Raw genomic sequence first — 12,087 nt, forward strand, 5'->3', positions numbered from 1 at the left:
ACTGAAGCTCGAAGACGAACGTCGTGAATGAAGCCCCTTGAAAGTCCCAATCGTCCTGAGAACACATGGGCGAACTCTGTTGGAGCGTTGTGCGGAGGAGACGAAAGCTGAACGCTTGGGTCAGCTGGAAGTCCTGATACTTGTTGACATGTGAGCGAAGACCCTTGAAAGTCAATGCACAAAGCTTGAATGGCGTCTAAGCCCAGAAGAGAAGTGCCTTGGTTCGTGACGTGAACTGTCACTACTGCAGCACTGTTGCGGTACTTGACGAGCACAGAGAATTGTCCTGAATGCAAAATTTCTTGCTGCGAATAATTCTTGAGTCGAAGACTCGAAGGAGATAAGGAAAGAACAAGAACCTTGAAATGTTCTTCGCACAGGGAGCTGCTCGTCAGCGACACCGTAACCCCTGTATCTACGAGCAACTTGAGTGTAGTACTCACAATGAGGACTTCGGTGCAAACTGTTGCCGGACGGAAATTCGGTGCTTGAATTGCGAGCACAGACATGACTGTAGTGGGCGATTCTGTATCGGCGGTAGCGGAAACAAACTGCGTTCCAGCAGGAGACTGTCGCTGAGTTCTGTTCCTCGAACGGCAAACTGAAGCGTAATGTCCCACTTTTCCGCACGCACGGCAGGTAACGTACTTGGTCAAACAGCCTGCATCGGACGCGATGTGGTGAGGTGAACCACATCGGTAACAATGGACTGCAATGTTTCGACTGGCTTCACGGAGCTCGGGCCGGGCGCCATGTTGGCCGGCCTCCCCAGGTTGCGTCGTTCCGCCATGCCGTCGAGCGCCATACTGAAGCCCCCGGGTCGAGGGAGAAGGATGGCGGGGACCGCCATCTTGCGCGCCCGGGTGAGGAAGGTATTGGCTGTTGACGCAATCTTGACGTTGCGTCGAGACGCGTTGGACAAACGAGTTGTTGAACATTTGAAATTCCTCGTGGACTTGCTCCACGCTTCGTCCGATTTCTTCGGCTTTCTTCAGCGTGCGGAACGATCCTTCGTACAGTAACTTTTCTCGTATTCTTGCTGATGCAACGCCATGCAAGATTTGCTGACGAAGGGACTCGTCGTACCAAGCGGCGAACGCACAAGCAGGCGCTAGCATTTGTAACGCGGTGTTGAAGTCCTGAAAGGTTTCCCCGGGTCGTTGCTTTCTATCCCTGAATGTAATACGATCCACCAGGGGATTGGTGCTTACCTCATAATATCGGTAGAAGAGGCGCAGAATGTCTTCGAAAGTTGCAGTTGTCAGGTCTATTCGCGACGCCAGGTCGTAGTAGAGAAGCTGGCCCTCGAAGCCTAAGTTACCGAGTAAAATTGCTTGCTTCCTCTTGTGTTGTAGTGCCTCGCATCCGGTCGCCTGGAGAAACTTGCGAAAAGGACGCTTCCACGTGAGCCACGGTACCGGAAGAGTACCGGGTAGCGCAAGCAAAGGCGGTATGGATGGTTCAAACGCCATGCAGGCCACAGAGCACAAAGGCGCAGAAGTTGCTGTGGACAGAGAAGCAGACGTAGTTGACGCGTCTTGCATGTCTGAAGCAGGAATGGAACGGCAGAGGCAATAGGCAGAAGAACGCTTTACCTCGTCGACAGTTTAGTGCGCGAATAGCGACGGAACGCGCTGCGCAGCTGGACGTTGCACAAGTGCAACGCTAGCCGCGTGCAGGCAGGAACCGGCGTCTGCGGCAGCATAACGGCATGGCAGCGTTGATTCTCGTCGCCAGATTGTAGTAGCTACGACGAGGCGGCTGGACGCGGAACCTACGGCGTGAGGCCGAACGGCCTGGTCGCGAGACGCGGCCAAAGAGCCAGACTTCTCGAGTCGGCGACCGGGCCATAGAATAAAGAACAACTTTAGAGAAGGGAAACTGTACCTTCCACAGTGGTTCCAAAATAAGAAGCGGCAGCGCATGGAACTTAGTGGGGAACCCGACAGATGGCGCTACTTAAACAAGAAGCGGAAATGCTTTTTTTTTTAGTACACTATTCAATATGGCCGCTTTACAGCGGTGGCCTACGCTGGGTACGCGCCGTGTTCGCCTCGCTGGCTTTGCGGCATGCCTCAGCTGCCGCGTTTTAATGGCCAGGAGACTAAAGAGCCTCTACTGACGCCCATACAAACAAGCCACAAGTGAGTGAACAGGACGTGCGACTTTATTGGCAGAATAAAACCAGTGCACGTTCTCATACAAGATCAGAAATAAAATTTGCATGTCGAGATGCGCTGAAACCATTAACGCGAGCTCGTAAACTGCTCACTTTCGTCGCCGCACATGGCGATCTGGTAACGAGCGACAATCAGTAGCGCAAGTAAATTGGGCAGTGCACCACCTGTTTGCATTGACAGTCGCCGTAACTTGCATTGCGAAGCAATCGGGTGACGCAAGGCATCTGCTGCCGCAACCAACACAGCGACATGGACTAAAAGGCATTTTAGCGTTCCCGCCTTTCCAACCTGCACGTTTCTTTTTGTTCTTTCGGGGGCCGCTAATGTGCAACTCATAGTTGGTGCCCCACATTCTCCATGTGGGCATCACCATTTTGCAGCCACTTTTGCAGGCCTTTCCACCCATGTGGCTATCAACTTCGGACCATGTAATAACGTGTGCTGTCTCCGCTCACGCCACATCACGGCCGATGAAGGCCCACAAGCATAATCGGCCGGCGGCTGCAGCAAGAAATGTCGAATGGGGAGAGCACCAATTACGGTGCATGTAAATTGGGAGTCTTTGTCGCTGTGTGGACTGCAGGAGCAGATGGTTACCTCGGGAGACTGTTTCCCATGCAGCTAACCAGGTCGCCACATCGAAGAAACATAACACGGCGACCATTATCAAATTAGACTCTGCATTCAATCACCGCATAAGGTTCAGACAATACACTGTACATTGGCTAAGATCCACATGACAACAGTGGGCATTCACGCACTACAAGTTGCATACAGCACATTCAGCTATCCGACTTCAGGCCCAGTGCTTGCCTACGTCGCACATGGTGGTCTAGTAACGAGTGACAACCAGTAGCACAAGCAGATTGGACAGTGCCCCACCTGTTTGCAATGACAGTCACCGTAACTTGCACTGCAAATCAATCGGGTGACGCAGGCACCTGCTGCCATAGCCAACACAGCGACGTGAACTACCTGGCATCCTAGTGTTACCTCCTTTCCTACATGCACGTTTCTTTTTGTTCTTTCAGTGGCCACTAATGTGTCGCTCACACTTGGTGCCCCACCTGCTCTCAATATGGATGTGGTCTGTTTTGTGGGACTCGCCAATTCGCAGCCACTTTTACAGGCCTTTCCACCCATGTGGATATCAACTTCATACACTTCAAACCATGTAATCATGTATGATAGTCTCTGTTCACGCCAAATCATGTACAAAGAAGGCCACAAGCACACTTTACCCATGGCTGCAGCAGGAAAGGACAAACAGGGAGCACCAATCACAGTACATGTAAACAAGGAGTTCGTGTCACTGTGTGGACTGCAGGAGCAGGTGCTTACCTCGAGAGGCTGTTGGCCAATACAACTAAACAGGCTGCCACATCCCAGAAATGTAACATGGCAACCATGACCAAGTGGGACAACATTGAAACAAGATTATGTAATCAAATCACTTCAGCATACTCTAACATAACGCTCAATCTATACATTGGCACTATGCATTGGCTGCGATCTACATGACAACAGTGAGCATACACGCACATGGGCTGCTTGCGGCACATTCAACCGTCCGACTGTAGGCATAGCGCTTGCCTTCGTCGCACACTGCAGTCTGGTAACAAGCAACAACCAGCAGCACAAGCAGATTGGACAGTGTGTCCCACGTGTTAGTATCGACAGTCGGCGTTGAATATGAGCAACTTGCATTGCGAAACAATCGGGTGACGCAAGCATCTGCTGCCACAGCCAACAGCGACATGGAGTGCCCGGCATATTAGCGTTACCGCCTTTCCAACCTGCATGTTTCTTTTTGTTCTATTGCATGCCACTAATGTGTAACTCACACTTGGTCCGCCACATTCTCCATATATGGACATGGTCGGTTTTGTGGACATAACTATTTTGCAGGCCTTTCCACAAATGTGGATATCAACTTCATACACTTAGAACCATGTAATTATGTATGAGAGTCTCCGCTGACGCCAAATCATGGCTGAGGAAGGCCACAAGCAAAATTTGCACACGGCAGCAGCAGGAAAGGACGGAACGGGGAGCACCAACCACGGTGCGTGTAAATTCGCAGTCTATGTCACTGTGCAGACAGTAGGAGCAGGTGCATGCCTCGAGAGACTGTTTCCCAATGCAACTGACCAGGCTCCCACATATGAGAAACGTAACACGGTGACAAGTACCAAGTCGCACAGCGCCGAAACCATATTCTGCAATCAATCTCTTCAATGTAGCTTGCACAAAAACACAGGCTGTCGAGCAAGATTAGCAATCCTGAATGAGACTAGGAATTCAATATGGGAATGAGAAAGCTTGCATTCAAGAAAGAAGCCACTCTACCTTGCAAGCATTGAAAGCCAAAAACATTAACAAAAGTTAAATGCTACATAGCACACAGTGTAAAGGTTAATGCAAGACACACGCCAATGCCGCATCAGCTATTTCAGGAGAGGAATTGCACATGGCAACATACACTAGAAAGAACTGCTACACATATGTTATGCTACTAGACAGTGACTGGCACTAAGTATGAGCAAAGAATCGGTTGACCTTTAATGTTTGTATGAGGAATAGGAATGATCTTTAACAAAAGTGTGGAATGAAGAAGCGTGCATTCATTGAAACAAAATTATACTTGGCAAGAATTGGCAAGGCCAGGGAGCTCCCTAAGGAAGGGCAAGCTGACAGAACACTCTTAGCCAGCGTCGTCTGTGCTTGTTCAGAGGTTGCAGGTACATCTGAAGACAAATAATTTTTGTTGTTGAGGTACCTGGATGACTCGGCCAATATCCGTGCTGGTGGAATGATGGCGTAGACTCTTTTCACTCTTGAAACAGTCGTCCGTAGACTTGATATCTCATCCAAATAATTCTGGAATGGCTTCTTTGTTCGTGGTCTTGTGAATTCAGCTCCAGCCCCTTCCTGTTGGTGTAGATGGGGGCTCCCGTGATGACCAAGATGTACTTGGCACAGACTCTGTTGGGGCAAAACAATGGCACATGAGATACAGCAAAGGTTATCCAAACTCATGTAGTGTTTTCTTTTATGTTCGAACTAATTATGCTGAACTGTAAACATGAACAAATGTTCATATCGTCTGCTACAAACAAATGACATGTATCTCAAGACTAGCAAGCCAATACAGCATATATCAGGCATATTTATTTCTGAACCAGGTGTTGTTTACCTTGTAGTAGCAGCCAAAGTCCACACAATGACCTTGTTGTAGCAGGCAGCAGCTTCTGTTTAGTGCATGGAGTGTGTTGCTTTATACTGGTGCCATCCTCATTACTGCATGTCTGGAACAGAAATTTTGACTGCATCAGAAATTGAATAAGCACAATTTTGCAATATAAAATGCGAAACGGTGCGACATATACATTGCAACGGTTTGTGACTACCGAACACATGCAAATGTACACTGTTTGTTCTAGGGCGCTTAAGCAGCATGGTAAATAAATATGGTTACTCTCCGTAAAATCGATGTCTGCGTAACTACAATGCATGTCAACAGCTTAAGTATTATTAAGATCACAAATAAGAACATTTGTGCGCTCGTTTATACACTAGAAGAGATCACACTGCTGATTTCACAAGCAAATAGATGAAAGACGTGAAGCTATTAGAATTGATGCATTCTTTTTGTGCATGAACGTGATGCACCGCTTCACTACTGCAATAATAGATGTCCTGAGGTAAGCCAAACTGAACAGCAAGAACATTTGGAACCAACAGGTACGAAATATGGGTGAATTATCATGTGTGCAACTGTTTAATACATTAAATTCAAGCTTCAGTTTATCAAAAGGTTATTCGGTTCTGTGAACGAAAGAAGTTGCCGGCGGACTCGAAAAAAATATATATATTGATAAGGTAACTCAGTCACTTATAGCTACGGCTAAAACGAGATGAAAAATGTGACGCGCGTTCCGATATCGTTTCTCTGTCGTGAATGTGTGCATAATGATGGCCTCGCAACTGAAAGTTTATTTCGGAAACAGCAACGGAGGGTCCTGACTGCCCTTATGTAATGCAGCATATAGTTCGTTAACTTACCTCCGCCTGTAAGTTAACGAGACGAATAAATTACATAGCGATTGAAGCATAAACGACTCACCGGTATTGCTGTCCCCAGTCGCAGCAGGACCCGGCTCCCATTTCGATGCAGACGTGTTCCACATGGCTCACGACTGAAACCTAGCTTTCAGGCTTACACCCCAAGTTAAATAACGCGAGATATTGAAGCGCAATAAGCTGGTGTTAGCACAAATTAACCAACCAATGTACGAACCAAGGAATCCGTACCTGCCGTGCACGCGAACATACCGGTAAAAATTTTAAATCCAGGCCAGAGGTCACGTGGGAGGTCGATGATGCTGAACGCTATTTTGCGTTTAAAATGACAAAAAACAACAAAGTTGGTAATGGAAAGTACAATGTAAAATTAGGAATTATACTTTTGTAGTCTTTATCATGCGATAAAAACGCTTCGTTTACTGTTGAAGAAAGTTTGAAGGTTAAAATTGCGCTTACTACGGCGCCTCTAGCGGGAGATAATGCGCTCAACGGGGAACCTTTTTAATTGGCGTACTATGCCTGTTTCTTTAGCAGCGCCGCGCGGTCGATTTTTTCGCCCTCTGTGGCCATTTGTTGAACTTGAGAGTGTGCCACCCCTGACCGGGCAAAGAACGCGTTTGCTCCAGTGAGCGGGAACGCAGCAGGTATACTTACAGTGTTTGGCGCTGAGTGGCGCGCTGACGTAAACGATGCGAAACCGAAACTGGAAGCCCGCAAAAGATATTACAGGGACCTAATTCGACGCGCGGGGCAGCGCCTTAAAGTGGTATTTTCTTTTTTGCGAGCCCTTGTTGCGGGTGGCGACGGAGCCTAACACGGCCATGGCTCATACCCTTTGAGCTGGCCATTCCCAACACAAGCAAGGTGAATAACATCTCGCCGTCCTCGACGGAGAACGCGAGCACGGGTGTGTCGCCGAAATTGCATTTTCCCGATGACGGCGACGATATCCGCGTCACGGCGGCGTTGCAGGTGGAGTCGGAGGCAACGGACAAGTCAGCGGGCGGCAGATGGCGAGGGGACGAAGCGATGTCCTCGGTCTTGGTGGCGGCTCGTGCGCTTGCGCGAGACTTCTGTTTGCGAGTCCAGGCGCGTCTGTGCGAGATCGAGGGTGAGATCTATCAGTACTGTTCGAACGCCGCGAACAAGGTGCCCGTCGGCATGCGCAACTTCACTGTAGTCGCTTCGACGGCGGCCGGGCGCGGGATCCACGGCATGATGCCGAACGGCCTGGCGCGAAGCGTGGCAAGCCGGACTGCTTGTGTCGGGGACCAGACAAAATAAATGACTTTATCCCAGGGAGAGAAAACGCAGCAGGTATACTTAACAGCCCTCAATCTCCCAAAGTAGCGCCATTCATTTCCCTCCTCCTCCGCTCGGCGCGGCCTCGACGGTGGCGCCGCCGGTGGTGGGCCTGCCGTAGCAGACGACGGCTAATGCCTGTTTCACATGATGCGATTTTCGTCGCACCGGAAGTGCGATTTCCGTCGTTTGCGATGAAAATCGCAGTCGCGGTGCCGACCCCCCGATTTTCGGCTGCGACCAACCGGTTGGTCGCACAGTCGCACCGTCGCACCGATCGCTGCGATTTTCCGTCGAAATTGCGCGGAGAGCTGCCAAAGGAGCTATTTCGCTGGTTTGTTTTGGAAAATGGCGTCTCGATCGACATGCGCGGAGACGTGGATCGTCGAATTCGGTACGTACGCGAAGGGACAATAAAAAACTTGTACCGCAGATTGCATTCTCCGATTTCTATGCGTTTGTTGACACTCTGCACAGGAAATGAAGTGCATTTTCACGTTTGCTTCGTACGCCTTTGCGAGTTGTCAGTGCTAGGAGGTGTGCGATCCCCAGCAGACGACGAGGTCGCTACAATGTTTTGTTGAGTAGCATGCAAAAATCGTGCTTACGGAGCAGCTTGAATTATTTCAACCTCGGCAAGGGCAAATGACAAGATAGCAAAGTACCCGAAGTTTCAACGTTGCGCTGAACGCGGTACCGTTCAGTTGCATTTTCTTGTCGGTTTTTAAGTACGAATTTCCCGATGCATCTTGAAAGCTTATCTTGCCTCTTATTAAATTTGACATAGCAAAAGTGTAGGCTATCGTAATGAATTTGCTACCATAGCATTAAATCCATGGCTTGAATAAAATATTACATGCACGTTTAGTTGCACCTCTTCTCTGGAGAATTTTTTTTTCTTGCACAGAAACCAATAAACATTGACTATGTTGCGGAATTTGTATCCTTACTGCATCTGTATGAACGCTTGCTCTGCAAGGTAATTAACTGTACAGCTAGTAGATTAAGTAAATACAGTGACAACGTACCCTCCTGCACAATTATGTAGAACTCGTGCAACAATGCGAAAAGCAGGCAAACGGCCTGTTCTTGTGGGGATAAAACAGTATAAAACGACACGCTGAAGAAAAGTAAATCAAAACTGTGCAGTGAAGTCAGCCAGTACAAGCAGTTCTTGCACGTTCACAGCTGATCAAGTGCGCAGAAACATTCATGCCTTACATGTTTCTAGTAAGTTTCTAATAAGATTGTGATCACATATATTAGTGTGTAAACCCATATAACGATATCCGCTGCGATTACTATCTTTATAAGTAATGAAATACCATGCTACTTGTAAGAACATATATTACCTGAGGATTTTAGAACAAATTTCTGCATTTCAACTATACACAATATGTGGTTTATTCAATAAAAGAACACAAACTGGGCTTTTTTGCAATGACAAACTTATTCCAAACTTTACTTACATACAGGCAAGAAAAAAAATTATAGACAGAAATATTGTTCTTCAATTTGTTCACCTGCCACTGTGGCTATAGCATTCTGCTGCTAACACAAGGCGAGGGAATGATTTGCCAGCCATGGAAGTTGCATTTCGATGGAAGTCATAGGTGCTAAAAAAAGCTCTTGCACTTAGATTTAGTTCATCACCTTTTATTGAACCCTTACACTTCAAAATGCTATTGCACGGGGTGCATGCTTATGCAAAATCTAACACCAACAGAAAGCAAAGCGCAGAATTGTAAAACAACCATCTTTCATGATAATTCAAGTGTGTAAATATTCATTGCATCAATATGTATTGTTCAACAGCACTGCACAAGTAAGCATGATCAGGTATAGCAAGTACTCGGTCAGGAAGCTGGTTCTACAGGTGTATAAATGTCAAGGCATGAATGCTCATGCTACGTCGCACACATAGCACAAAGAAAACCTTTTTCAAGAGTTGTCTCTTCTGGCAGATATGAGTGGGCCATAAGCAGCAGAAACTTTATTGCAGGACATTGTGTAATACAGCTTATGAAAGAATGAACAGAGTGAAGAGGCTTTTAACAGCAGTACCTCATGCTGCTCTAATAAGAGGAACGATGAGCAAAAACATTTCTGGTAGAGCACTTAAACTAACTTTCTGAAAGACAGAAAATTCCAGGTGAGAGTTGGAGGTACGTTTAGCCCACACACACCAACAACACGGGCATACTACAAGAAACACTACAGCCTATGGTGTATTACAGTCTGTGGGAAAGCTATCTTATACAGAAATCAAGAATGATGCAACAAGCCCTCGACAACACTGCAGACTTTCTTGGCTAGTCTGGCCTCTCGCTTTCTGATAATTCAGCTCATATCGACGTCAGAAAAAAAAGAAAGACTAGAATCAAGAACTACCCCAGATTGCACATTGTGATCCACATAGCTGTACAAATATGCCCGCAAGTCAACATCCACAAATCCTCAGCTAGTGTAAGCCCATGACGGCAGAGCCAGCATGTGGGTGAAACAATTATGCAATGCCTGGACGCAACTTCCACACCTGGTGAAAAGAATAATCTCGAAATAACGGGGGTGGGCGAGCGGATACTATAGAAAATCGCAGATGCTGTGCTTGTGTCCAAGGTATGGTACGGTATGAATTACCAGCAGCACACAAAAAAGACAACTCATCGAATACAGGCATCGGGTAGTAATAACAGGTCTTTCCAACTGTACCATGCTTGAAGACCTCTATGAGAAAGAGCTAACGAACAAGCACCTAGACAGAGTAGAGTTGCAGCCTGCAGCACAAATTCTTTGTCTCAAGAGCTCAGAACCTCCTCCCAAGATACTATGCCAGCTAGCATATGAGATGCAAAGACGACTACCCCTCCCTTCAGAAACACAACCTCGGGAGTACCTGAACTTGAAACACAACAGGCCCATACCATGGAATATGGGGGCAAACAATTAGGCCAGGAGACTATATGCAACTGCCAAACACACAGAGGAGGTTGCTAGTCATGAAGATACAAGTAAACATAAGGCACATATAGTACACTGATCTGGCAATAGCAGTGTAACAGTAGTATGACACTACATAAAACTAAACCCCATATAAGTGAGTACCATTCCAGGTCATCCTACACCTAGAAAAGCTGAACGGAAAGCAATCAAAGCAGCACTTGTAATGCAGATTACACCCTGCACAACACCCTGCATAGATTCACCAGAAACTGTCTGGGCCTGCACATCACACAAGATTGTCAGGAAAATCAGGAGATTAACACGCGACTTGCCAGCACATGGCCAGAAATTAAATTACAGGATACATAGCCATGCAGATATTCCAGGACACAAGCGGGCTTATAAGCCTGACATAATAACTGAAAACTAGATGAGTTTGTGTGTATTCATTATTAACTAAAGTGCAACAGATAGACAACACACAAGAACGAAGCACTCTATGTGTTCACTTCGTTCCTGTCCATCGCATTTCTGTTGCAGTATAGGTAATGAATTCATATGGCTGCACAGGAGAAGAATGATACCTCTGCCCAAGGGCCCGATCGTGCATGCAAATCCACGCGTGTGCACACACACACACACACACACACACACAAATGTTGCAAAAGTGCATAGCATGAAGCAGTATCAACAGGATGACACTAGATATGGATGAGGACTAACTTTCAACTGAGGTTCATTTGTAAAAATGTGGCGAGTTGTAAAAGGGCGATGAGCAAAATGAGAACAAGGTGAAAGCAGGAGCCAACGTTTCGACAAGTGGACTTGTCTTCTTCAAGGTCCACGTGTGGAAACGTTGGCTCCTACTTTCACCTTTTTCTCATGTTGCTCATCGTCTAGAATTTCCATCTCCTGCCTTCCCCGAGTTTTCCCCAGAAAAAGAAAGACATCTTTGAAGGATAGATAAAAATTGGTGCTTGATGCAGCCAAACATAAATAAAAATGCTACAGAAAGAAAATAGAGAAAAATTCCAAGTGCAGGAAAAAATAATTACAATTGCCAATCCTGCATGCCAGCACCTTTCAAGAAACACTGTTGTTATTCCAATAGAAAGACTGACAGCTTGCTTATGCAATGCAAGCACATTCTTCCAGTTCCATGCCATTGGGGAAAAAATGAGTTTCCTGGAAGGTAGCCACTTGCACACTTGGTGATCACTGTTTTTTTTCCCTGGACTTGTATATCTATATGTATTTTCCCCCTTTCCTTCTTTTATGCTTGGTTTCATCAAGCACTAGTCTTTATCGGGTTTTATTGCTGTACTACTTTGTGGTAACCTTTATAGATCACTGCATTTTCACAATAAACCTTTTAATTAGAAGTTAGCATACCCTATTCTTACTGCTTCACACTGTACATTCTTGCTACATTGGCCAAATAAAAGATTTTATAAGGTATCATGAGGGCCATTAAAGTGACTTGCTGCAGTCTCAAAAAAAAAACGAATAGCCTGGCTGCAAATGGCACCAAAGAACACATAGGACAAACAAGAAAACCGTGATGATCTAACAATCA

General features: G+C 46.6%; 1 protein-coding gene and 1 long non-coding RNA gene across 6 annotated transcripts in view; one reads left to right on the top strand and one right to left on the bottom strand.

The window, feature by feature from the left end:
* The window catches only part of LOC135914147 (uncharacterized), a 95,000-nt gene that overhangs the window by 60,327 nt on the left and 22,586 nt on the right, over positions 1-12,087 (top strand). For 3 of the 5 annotated variants that reach the window (XM_070528876.1, XM_070528873.1, XM_070528875.1), the window contains one exon: positions 7,239-7,377. The exons of the other annotated variants lie outside the window; for them this stretch is intronic. In XM_070528876.1, coding sequence (XP_070384977.1) covers positions 7,239-7,377 — 139 coding nt within the window. The remainder of the gene's footprint in view (positions 1-7,238; positions 7,378-12,087) is intronic. 5 annotated transcript variants of the gene reach the window in all.
* Positions 4,804-6,475, bottom strand: LOC139051853 (uncharacterized). The gene is made up of 3 exons (XR_011509581.1): positions 6,307-6,475; positions 5,377-5,488; positions 4,804-5,165 (listed from the first exon to the last, which is right to left on the bottom strand). It is a non-coding gene; the product is annotated as an uncharacterized lncRNA (long non-coding RNA).

Source organism: Dermacentor albipictus, unplaced genomic scaffold (genome assembly GCF_038994185.2).
Source record: "Dermacentor albipictus isolate Rhodes 1998 colony unplaced genomic scaffold, USDA_Dalb.pri_finalv2 scaffold_15, whole genome shotgun sequence".
Classification (NCBI taxonomy): domain Eukaryota; kingdom Metazoa; phylum Arthropoda; class Arachnida; order Ixodida; family Ixodidae; genus Dermacentor; species Dermacentor albipictus.